This window comes from Microcaecilia unicolor, chromosome 8 (assembly GCF_901765095.1).
Source record: "Microcaecilia unicolor chromosome 8, aMicUni1.1, whole genome shotgun sequence".
Taxonomy (NCBI): domain Eukaryota; kingdom Metazoa; phylum Chordata; class Amphibia; order Gymnophiona; family Siphonopidae; genus Microcaecilia; species Microcaecilia unicolor.
Genome location: NC_044038.1, coordinates 158,664,138 through 158,676,407, shown reverse-complemented (window position 1 = coordinate 158,676,407; position 12,270 = coordinate 158,664,138). Strand labels below are relative to the sequence as shown.

Here is a 12,270-nt window from a genome sequence, read left to right as displayed (position 1 = left end):
GAAAGCGTTATCCCGCTGGTGGAGCTGTTCTACCACCTGTTCGACTTTTTCTCCAAAAATGTTATCCGCATGGCAAGGGGAGTCCGCAATCCGCTGCTGGATCCTATTCTCCAGGTCGGAGGCACGCAGCCATGAGAGTCTGCGCATCACCACACCTTGAGCAGCGGCCCTGGACGCAACATCAAAGGTATCAAATACCCCTCTGGCCAGGAATTTTCTACATGCCTTCAGCTGCCTGACCACCTCCTGAAACGGCTTGGCTTGCTCAGAAGGGAGCTGGTCCACCAAGCCCGCCAGCTTCCGCACATTGTTCCGCATATGGATGCTCGTGTAGAGCTGGTAAGACTGAATCTTGGCCACGAGCATGGAGGAATGGTAGGCCTTCCTCCCAAAGGAGTCTAAGGTTCTGGGGTCTTTGCCCGGGGGCGCCGAAGCATGCTCCCTAGAACTCTTAGCCTTCTTCAGGGCCAGATCCACCACACCAGAGTCGTGAGACAACTGAGTGCGCATCAGCTCTGGGTCCCCATGGATCCGATATTGGTATTCTATCTTTTTGGGAATGTGGGGATTAGTTAGTGGCTTGGTCCAGTTCGCCAGCAATGTCTTTTTCAGGACATGATGCACGGGTACTGTGGACGTTTCCTTAGGTGGAGAAGGATAGTCCAAGAGCTCAAACATTTCAGCCCTCGGCTCATCCTCCACAACCACCGGGAAGGAGATGGCCGTAGACATCTCCCAGACAAAGGCCGAGAAAGACAGACTCTCGGGAGGAGAAAGCTGTCTCTCAGGGGAGGGAGTGGGGTCAGAAGGAAGGCCATCAGACTCCTCGTCAGAGAACTATCTGATGTCCTCCTCCGCCTCCCACGAGGCCTCCTCATCGGTATCAGACACAAGTTCACGGACCTGTGTCTGAAGCCGTGTCCATCTCGACTCCGTGGAACCACGGCCACGGTGGGAGCGTCGAGAGGTGGACTCCCTGGCCGGCAGTGGCGAAGCTCCCTCCCCCGACGTCGTCGAGGAGTCCACCTGGGAGGCAGCCAAAACCAGTACCGCAAGCGGCACCGGTACCGGGGACCTCACCCCGGGCAAAGGGCCAGCTGTTGCCTCACTCGACGGCACTGGTGGTGCAAGCACCCCCGGTACTGGAGGGGAAGGGCGCAACAGGTCTTCCAGAATGCCAGGAAGAACGGCCTGGAGACTCTCGTGCAGAGCGGCTGTAGAGAAAGACTTGGAAGCCGGTGCAGGCGTCGAGGTCAGAATCTGTTCCGGGCACGGAGGCGGTACCGGGCTGTCCGAGGTAGAGCGCACCGACACCTCCTGGATGGAGGGTGAGCGGTCCTCCCGGTGCCGATGCCTGCTGGGTGCCGACTCCCTCGGCGACCCAGAGCTCCCGGTACCCAGTCGGGAAGGTGACCGGTGACGATGCATCTTCGACTTCTTCGAGTGAAGCATGTCACCGGAGCTCCCCGGTACCGATGAGGAGGACGTTGAATCCAGACGTCGCTTCCTCGGGGCCGGGGCTGAAGATGGTCGATCCCGGGGGGGCTGTACCGCAGGAGCCCTCAGGGCAGGAGGAGACCTACCTGAAGGCTCAACGCCACCAGCAGGGGAATGGACAGCCCTCACCTGCACTCCAGACGAAGCACCACCGTCCGACGACATCAGCACCAGAGGGGGTCCCGGTACCACCGACGCCGACGCACTCTTCCGAAGCCTCGGTACCAACGATGCAGGAGGAGGACGCCTCGATGCAGTCGATGTCGATGCGGTCTCCGAAGACTTCGGTGCTGCCGACGCCAATGCACCCGACGAATCTCTCGATGCCGATGCCGTCGAAGCGCCGGAGAACAGAACGTTCCACTGGGCCAATCTCGCTACCCGAGTCCTCTTTTGCAAAACAGCACAAAGACTACAGGCCTGCGGGCGGTGCCCAGCCCCCAGACACTGAAGACACGAGGCGTGCCTATCAGTGAGCGAGATTACCCGGGTGCACTGGGTGCACTTCTTGAAGCCGCTGGAAGGCTTCGATGTCATGGGCAGAAAAATCGCGCCGGCGAAATCAAAATTCGTGATGATGACACGAGCACCGAGACAAAAAGGGGGAAAAAACCCCTACGGGCGGCCAACAAGGCCGCTGCCGAAAGCAAAAGAAAACTTACGCTGGGAAAAAGCTAGAAATACTGGAAAAAGGTTCTCTTTTTTATTTTTTGTGAAAACACGAAAGACGCGCGAGGGTCCTCTGAGGGGCACGAAACGGCGGCAAAAACACGACCGTCCCGAGCGCGGACAAAAGAAGACTGACGAACACGAGCCGGTTCGGGCGGGAAGACGACCGCGCATGTGCGGTGCGCATCGGCGCGCGAGGACTAGCAAACGTCTTTGCTAGTGAAGATTCCGATTGGAGGGGGTGCCGTGGACGTCACCCATCAGTGAGAACAAGCAGCCTGCTTGTCCTCGGAGAAAAAAGTTATGCAGTCCTTACTCCAGGGCTTTGGGCAAGGGGGCATTGGTTATCTCTGCAACCAGAGCCCAACATCTTGCTCAATGATGTTAAAGTAATAAAGGTGCTAGGTACTAATAAAAATTCCTGAACTACAAAATAACTTTAGTTTAACAAATAAAAATAAAAAATAAAGGCGACACCTTTTTATTGGACTAACTTCACAACTTCTGACTAGGTTGAAGAAGACAAAACCTCCTTCCTCAGATCAGGACAATAAGAGCAAAGCATGGCAATATCAGAATATGACAGCGGCAAGTGGCATCTCATAGATTAAGTAGACTGTGGTTCTCAAAAGCTCATGCCTAATAAATTAACAGTTTATAAGGAACCATCTGCCTCTAATTTTTGTTACATCAAACACAGCTACTCCTTCTAAAATTATTATTAGAATACGTAAGTGAAACATAAAAGCATTCTAATAAAAGTGTCAAGGGGAAACATAGTAATGGGGAGAGAATAGAGGGAGAGATGAATGAATGGGTGATAATGACAAAGCAGTAGAATTTTACGCTTTATAACAGGTTATAGCAATCTCCATTCAGATGTACCCACTGGAAAAGGAGACTCTCTTCTTTACCAACTCTTAAGCTGGTACATCGCTAGTCACTATAAAAACCACAGAATAAGTATTTACATACACTTTGCTGATTGAGTTACACAAGAAATGTATTTCAGAAATGCATAAGTTCACAGGCTAGGTAGCAAGTTGTTTCTTTGCAGAATTCAGGCTTATGGTTGCCCTACTCACATGATGTAGCTTACAAGCAGGCTTCTTAGTAAAACCTGAACTGCGGGGCTTGTATAAGAAATACCACTGGAGATAAGCAGTTATAGTAATGAGCTGGTAGGTTCAAATTCTACTTGTGGAACATAAAGCAACAGATGATAGTGATTTGCTGAAGTACAATATTAACTTGCACTATAAATTGCTTAGGACAGGGTTTTGTTCATACCTGTACTAATTTCTTGTGGAGTGTACTGCCAATACAAAAAAAGAGGGCATAGTTCGTACCTAAAAACTGCTTTCAAAATGAATCAATTAAACATAGCACCTTTATATTGATTTTGCAACAGCTGGAGAGACTTCACAATTAGAGCCCTCATAACCGGATTTGGTCCAAACAAGTTTGAAGACATTCCTTGGATGCCTTTATCTGGCAAAGTAAACGCTATTGCTATAAAATAACTATTGTTATAGTTCAAGCAGCTTATTGCTTTTTATGGTGCAGCTCTTTTACATAATGCAATTGTCACATGGTGGTTCATTACAGACAACTGCCAGGAGGTAACATGTACTGTGTATCATCATATTCTGTAGATTTTCAAGCTAGCAGTAATGTTCTCTGTTTAATGATATGAAGGAAAACAAGGTTAATAGCCAGATGATGTTTCAGGATGGCTAATAAGGTCCTAATCTACTTTATTCAGAGGGAATAAATCTTAGGCACAATAGAACATTGTTTCTGTCTTCACCCTTTTGGCACTATCAGTGATATTATTAAAGCAAGACTAATTTTGTCCTTCAAGAGTTAAGATAATATGCAACAGTTTCAGCCCCTAGGATGAAAACAGCCCACACTCCCAAGAAATCCATCTAACTTAAACAGGTCCTGTTGAGTTAAAAAAAAAAAACCACTAGCTATATTTAAAGACTAGTTTACAATGGAATGTGTGGTATATTTGCTTTTATGAGAAAGTGAAGAGTAGCCTAATGGCTAAAGCAAATCCCACTGATACTCCATGTGACCTCAAGCAAGTCCTTACATCTCAGGTGCAAGCTTAGATTTATTCTTAACCCCACTCTTCCAACCTGAACTGCCTTTTCTCCTTCTGAAACCTAGTATGAGAGCAACATGAGTTAGTCTCTAGATGAGTAATTCTCTAAAGGTCACCTAAATTTTAGATGTCTAAAGTGTGCGCTAAGCACAAATTCTATAATGGCAAGTATGCACCTATTTACTGTTATTGAATACTAATGTAAGTCTGCATTTACTACTACTACTTAGCATTTCTATAGCGCTACAAACATGTGTTCATTAGCAAGATCACTTGTGTTAGCTATATGACAAGCGTAAATACTTTGCGCTTAAATGCAGCAGTTATTACGTGTGTAACAGAGTATTCCAAACATTTTGTGAATAAGTACTTGGCAGCAACTTCCCTGCCCTACCCATGCCCCTCCCACATCCATACCCCTCTTGCAGTTACTCACTGTAGAAGTTAGGGGCCAACATTATAGAATAGCACCTAAGTGCAGTTAAGCGTGTAACTGCAAACTGATGTCAAAGAGTGCCAATTAACTCCAATTATTTCTGATCATTGGCTGTTAGTGCCAACTTGCACCCAATTAAGCAATTTACAAGTGTAACTGCTAATAGTCTATAACCTAAATGTGCAAATACATGCACAAGGCATGTAAATTTGCATGTGAGATATTGCATGAAAGGGTGGATATCATTATGCAATGGTGGAGACTTCATCCCTAGGGCTGTGAATTCTTTTTTTAATTTTTTTTTTAAGTTTCTTACCTATTTTCTTTTTCAGGTAAATGGTAATAGCCCCATTTACAGGGTTTTTTTTCTATAAAATTTTAACAAAAGCAGCCAAAAAATAAACATTATTACAAATGATTTTCAAGAGTGATGCCGGAATGTACCAAAAATAATAGAGTAAAGGGATAATGTCCTCTATCATAGCAACTATTTATAGGCTTTATAGCCTAGTTAGCAGAATAATGTTTGTAACCCATTTGACATGATTGACCAGACAGGATCTCATACCCACCCAACTAAAATGAACATAATGACTTACGCTCGTGGGTTGTTTTGGTGCCATTACACTTCATGGTTAAAGGTATGTGAGAAATACACAGAGATCGTCAGAAAACAGAAGAACAAAGTCCCTCGCAAAGTACAAGTCAAGCAAACACAGCAAAGGTGACACCAAAAAAGGTAGAGCTAGATAATATGTGAATCAAGCAAGAGTTTTATTCAAACATTCAACAGACTCGACACGAATCATGTTTCGGCCACAGCGGCCTGCCTCAGGAGTCTTCAAAATGGATGTATTCAACACTCTAGCTCTCAAATATAACACCAGATTTCAATGCACCCTGATGATCCGAATTTTGCAATCAAAAATTCTGCTTTGCCTTTGAAGTTTCACATTTCTCCTTCTCTCTAAAACTGTTGACTTTTTGACTATGGCAAGGCTGGGCTGGCACTGAGGCTGGGGGATGAATGTGCTAGAGTTAGGAAAGAGCAAGTGTGCTAATCATGTCTGTTGAAATTATAAAGTCAACAGTTCTAGCTAGTAATGCCTAAATAAGGGCTTTTGGATTTTTGTCTTTTGTGTATATGGGAAAATGCTGTATACTAAAGCTTAGCTCACGTTATTTGCAGCAGGACCCATTTTAATCCTATTGGCCCTGCTGCAGATAACTTGCGCTAAGCTTTAGTAAACAACCCCCTTAGTCAGGTTTTCAGGATATCCACAATGAAGATGTACGAGATAGATTTGTATACAGTAGTTAGTGCATGCAAATTTATATTGTAGATGTCCCAAAAAACCTGACTGGCTGTATGTGTACCAAGGACTGGGTTGAGAACTCCTGATCTAAGGGGTAAGTTGGATCCCACTTATTGTGCAGGTTTCTAATTATGTTACTACATAGCGGAAATTACTGGCTGAAAACTGCCCCCAGTTAGGTATAATTAGTGGTACTGTATTAACATCCTACCACAGTATAAGAAATTTTTTAGGGTTAAAGTGCACTTTGTGGACAAAAATCAATTTCTTTAATAGTATGCATTTTTACAATGACAGCATTTAAAGTCAAGGTTAGTAATAAAAATGCACAGCATTTTGAAAGCAACAGAAACATTTATCCTGTTGATTTAAGATCCACACAACATACCATTCAACAGAAAAGATGCTCCAAGGGGGTAAACTCAAACATCAAGCAACAACAGTTGCATCTCCAACAGCCTATGCTTCCAGGAAAGTACCGAGGTAGCCTGCATGGCGCAGCTGTTGTGACCGAAATGACAGTATAAAAACATAAAGGCAATGGGGTAACCTGCATAAAGTGTCCTCAACTTCAATGAATATGGAGAGGAAGGATATTCTGGACAATTGCTTCTCTAGTTTTGGTAGCTGTGTAGATTATTAATCAACTTGGTAATAAGAAATGGTAAGGACATTGGCCACTGGATTCACGGATGAAAGAAGGGAAAGGATGGGATTCTAGAATTAGCTCATGCCTTTTTTTAATTTTAGCTCAAGGTGAGTTTCATTAAGGTACAGGAGATTTTTTTTCCTATTCCCAGAGGGCTTACAATATAAAAGTTTGTACATGAAGCAAAGGTTAAGCAATTTGCCCAAGACCATAAGAAGTCACAGTGGGATTTGAACTGGGATTCTGTTCCTCAGTTCAATGCTCTAATCATATGGCTATTCCCCCAAGACAGGCCTACTAGTGGTGGTAGAAGCCAATACTTTTTACAGATTCTGGGCTTGCTTGGAACTGATATAGAGGACAATGATTAGAAAGGGGTTGGAAGTTCAAGTAAAAGAGACATTGGAAGGTGGATAGCTGGTGTTGGCTGAAGTATGAGAATTTATGTGCTCATCTATCCAAAGATAAATCTATCAATAGAACACAAAAGATAAGCCAATCTTCTCTTTCTGTCATCATCTACTATGTTACCATATTATAATAAAACAGTAACAAAATAATTATACAATACTGGTACATGCCTATTTAGTTTTAAAGTTCGCTACAACATCCACCTAGATTATTTCTTCAACCAAGGGAGGGGCGGGGGGAGGGAAGAGGGGAGATACAAATATTGTGAAGAGCAAGGCCATCAATACATTCACAGACCAAGTTATTACATCAAAGAACATGAAAATACTAGATTCCTCAAAATCCTCAAATCGTTCCTATTGAAACAAACCCTCACAAAGAACAAGCATATCTCAAACAACTAATTACTTGAATTGGTTATTACTCTGTTTATCATTAACTTTCTCATTGCTTCATGTACAATATCTCATTCATAATAGATTTTCTAAATGTTAAATTCATAGGTATCCCAGTACGTTTATGATACTGTATTGTAAAATTGTATTATTACAACAAATTACTTTCTTATGCATTATTCTTTGTTATGTATCCTATACTGTTTATTTTAAGCCATACTGAACTCAAACTTGTTTGGGATAATGTGGGATATAAATGTCACAAATAAATAAATAAATAAATAAATAAAACACACTTTCTTTGAGTCTAACTGAAAGCATACACTTCAACTTTTTTTTTTAATCAAGTGGTCAATGTATAAGCAGAAATTTATTTATTTGTTACATTTGTATCCCACATTTTCCCACCTATTTGTAGGCTCAATATGGCTTACATAGTACCGGAGAGGCGTTTGCAGACTTCGGTGTAAACAAATACAAAGTGATGTTGTGGTAAGATAAAGTTCATGAGGCACAGCCAAATTAGGGAATCGTACAACGGAAGAGTTGTGTTATGTCCAATTTAATTGTTTAAATGTCATATTAAGGGGTCCTTTTACTAAGCTGCAGTAAGCACTAGCGTATGCTTAATGCAGTTTAAAAGGGCTTACTGCAGGATTCGCCGAGGCATCCTACAATAATATTATGATCTGCATGCGTACACGTTAAAAATAAAATTTATTTCTTCAGAGGGGGGATATGTCTGGAGCACAGAGTGGGTATCTCTGTGCTAATCAGTTAGTGTGTCTGCATTACTATGTGCTGATTAGTGCATGAGCCCTTACCGCCTACAAAATACGTAGCGGTAAGTGTTCCCGTGCTAATGGCAACATTAGCACCTTAGCACCTGACCATTAATTCTGAAAAACAGCATTTTCTGGTTGTGCTAAAAATGGCCTTAGTGCACAGGAAAGACCTACATAAGGGCACGCTAAGGCCACTCTTTAGCGCAGCTTAGTAAACGGACTTGTAAATGTTTTGTCAGAAAAGAATTCCAGAGGTGTTCAGGTTAAACAGCTACAGTAAAGGAAAAAAAAAGCAAAATCTTTAACCAAATTTTGAATCATAAGATTTGCAGGTATAAGAGATAGCTCCAGCACTCAACTTTAATTGGATATTTGTACTACTACAATCAATATTGTTCCCTCACCCAGATGGAGTAGCTATCCTGAAGATGACTATGTGCATGATTTGTGAAGTATTCTAGATATTTAACATAACATTTTAGTTCTTTGTCACAAAATGTTCTCTTTACTTAGAGAAATTCCATACATTTCTAATCACTTGGCTAGATTAATCTAGAATGAAAGTAGGAAACAAATCAGAGGATAAAAAATAACCAACAGTATTCTCTAAAGAGTCAATTAAAACATTAACCCATTAACTCATCCTTATACTACAATATCAAACAGTTACTCTATGCTCAATTAAGGCTCCTTTTGTCTAACTTCTGCACTCCTAAAACCATTCACTCTTTTCCTTTCTCTTTAGGTTCAATTCAAGATGTTAACATTTGTATATGTTCTATTGTAAATCTGTTTAATATGACATATTATGTAATATTCAAAAGTTATTACTGTGTTAGCACGAAGACTGCTAATGATAAAACGTTTATTTCAGAGACTCGACACAGACCTGTGTTTCAGCAGTAAGCCTGCTTCAGGAGTCTTCATATAAATATATGTGAATCAGAAATGGGTAATCATAAATTGGTAAAATGAAAAGGTGTTGAAAAAGACCTTTTTGAAGTAAACGCAATGAAAGTAACAATGAGTTCTCTATGCTTTATTGTCTGTATTCATTTTACCAATTCATGATTACCCATTTGTGATTCACATATATTTATATGAAGACTCCTGAAGCAGGCTTACGTCGAAACACAGGTCTGTATCGAGTCTATGAAATAAACATTTTATCATCATTAGCAGTCTTCGCGTTGTTCCTGGACAGCCTGGTCTACTTCCCACTTTTCCTGTTTGTTTGTCTGTCTTCGTGAGATTTCATTGTTCCATTGTTTCGGCAGACTCTCACTGGACCATTGCTATGTTAGCCACATTGAACCCGAGTAATCCCTTGGAAAAACGTGGGACAGAAATGTCAAATAAATAAATATATTTATGAATAAATACAATTTTAACTTTCTTATTTAAAAATAAACTTACAGGATAATAAAACTGTGGAGCAATAATTGTTTATATACAACTTATATTTAGAGAGATCACAGCTACCCCACAGTTATAACTGTGCTTAACCATAGCAGAATATGTCAAACCTTTACTATTAGTAAACACGTCAACAGATATTGAGAAAGATTTTGAAGATAAAGAACTCTGTTTTAAAATTAGTCTCTTTTCTGGTGTAATTCCTAGCCCTCACTGACAGCCCTATTTGATGCAAATAAGAAGTACCAAAGAAATTTGCATTTTTACAAGAGGAATTTATCAGTCTGTCAGCCATCCAGCAAGGCAGAGGTCTGAATCATCACTGGAGAACTGAAATCAAAATTAACTGCTTAGATCACAAACACTTTTTTTTAAGCTAACCTCAATTATGTCATTCAAAAAAAAAAAGGGAGCAATCACTTTCTGGGTGTGCTGAATAATGCTAACCTTTTTCATAACAGTGTTATAAAACACTGCCCTACTTTAAATAGTTTTGCTGTGTTGCTTTTTTTAAGTGTTAAATGGTAAATTTCTGCAGAAGCACAATTCTCAAAACTTGCCTTTGTCTGAAATTACAGCAGAGAGCTCTTATTGCTGGGCCCTTTTTAAGTGTTTGTATGCATATTATCCTCAAGTAATTTCTTATGTATAGGGATCTTTCAATGCTTAATAAAGACTTCATACAAATTTAAAAAAAAAGTCCTTTACCGTTTAGTTCTTGTTAGGCTGGGGACAAATTGTCTCATTCTGAAGGTGGAACAGAACTACAGCAGTCATTTTAGCAGCTACAACGAGGACTGAGCCCAGAAATTTTATCCACAAAAGAAAACATCTCATCCCCACGATGATGGGCTATATACACTGTAACTTGGAGAAGTACCAGATAAAGGCAACCTGGCAAGAAAGTGCTGCTTCTGGTGCAGAAAAGGAAGAGAGACAAAGCTGTGGGGTATTAAGAACAGATTAAAACTCTGAAAAACATCCACAGCTGTTCCGAAAAGTGCATCTATAAGGTAGACTAGAACTTTGGGGAGTGCTGGACATAACCCCGCACATGAAGAGACAAAAGATGCCATCACATCCCACCAAGTATACAGCCGGGACGCGGTTTCCAAGGAGACGCAGCAAGAGGCAGCCAATTACAGACCCGCATTCGTACCTGTGGGGTCGCAGAAAGAAGAAGCCAATCACAGTCCCACCCTTCTTACCTGTCCGGCCACTGCTCCCGCTCCAGGCGCCACAGCCGGGGCTCCTCGAAGCTCCCTCGCCCCGTGCGCGCTCTCCAGCCGGCTCTCACGGTACAATGACCACAGACCCACGTTTGGCAGGAAGACTAGGACCGCCAGCGCCAGCGCGACCGCCTGTAAGAGTCGCTTCTCCTTCCGCCTCATTTGGAGGTCTGCTTTTGGGGCCGCCGCAACAGGGGAACTCGCGACAACTTCCCACAGGCAAAAGCGAGCTCAAACTGCAGCTGCACTTCCGCCACCAACGGGCTGGCGCGCGGAGGAGGGGCGGAGCCAGGCAGGGGCGGAGCGGACTCTACCATCTGTACTCGCCCACAGGGTAAGTGCTAAAAAGCGGAAAATGCATGTGTTACTATCAAACACTGACCCTGAGGTTCCTCTAATCATGGTCCTAGATTTTCGAAATTTCAACAAAATGTGTTAGGTATTGCAAGAGTTCGCTCTACCAATATGTGTCGCTAACCTGGCTGAAGTAGAAATGGGATCGTTCGGCACCCTGTTTCTTGAGCTTAGTGTAGACCAGTTCACATATGTAGTGAAGCTAACAGGTTGGGACTGGGGAGAAGTAAAGCTGATTTGTTACGGAGAGTTATTTTCTTGGCACATGGAGGACATCCTATATAATAATTCTCACCTCCAACGTTCTAATGTGCCTGGGACTGTGGCTCCCTCGGAGGTGGTCTGCTAGGTAGTTTAGAATGCACTGTCAGTGATGTCACTGATAGCTGATTCCAAGGGAAGGGGAGGAGTACGCGTGTTTCCCTACTCCTCCCCCTACCTGGGAAACAGCTGTCAGTGCCCCCCCTCGGCGCAACACCCAAGCCCCTGCCCTGGAAAACCACAGGCCAGGCAGGGGGAGGAGTACGCGGAGCGTGTTTCCCTACTCCTCCCCCTGCCTACCAATCAGCTCTCAGTGCCCCCCCCCCCTCGGCACAACACCCAAGCCCCTACCCCCCCCCCCCCCGACGCATCACCCAAGACCTTCCCCCCGGCGCATCACCAAAGCCGCTACCCCCCCTCTCGGGCACATCAACTCCCTCGCCACCCGCAGCCGCCAATACTAATGCTGTCCGGCCGCTGCTGCTTCTCCTGTGGAGCAGCAGCGGCCGGTACAAAAAGAAAAAAGCCAAAAAAAGATTTTTAACCTGAAACGCGGCTCCGTAGACAGCCATCTGGCATTAGCTGTCGTCACTGCAGCCGCTCCTTCTCTCCTCTCCACGTCACTGTCCCTGCAGGAAGACCCCGGAGGAGCGCAGCGACATCAGAGAGGAGAGGAGGAGCGGCTGCAGAGATGACAGCCAACGTCAGATGGCTGTCTATGGAGCCGTGTTTGAGGTTT

At 43.4% G+C, this 12,270-nt stretch overlaps 1 protein-coding gene across 1 annotated transcript in view; it reads right to left on the bottom strand.

The window, feature by feature from the left end:
* The window catches only part of GALNT10 (polypeptide N-acetylgalactosaminyltransferase 10), a 293,160-nt gene extending 282,020 nt beyond the window's left edge, over window positions 1-11,140 (bottom strand). The window contains exon 1 of the mRNA XM_030211003.1: window positions 10,896-11,140. Coding sequence (XP_030066863.1) covers window positions 10,896-11,078 — 183 coding nt within the window. The 5' untranslated portion in view covers window positions 11,079-11,140. The remainder of the gene's footprint in view (window positions 1-10,895) is intronic.
* Between the last annotated feature and the right edge of the window lie 1,130 nt (window positions 11,141-12,270).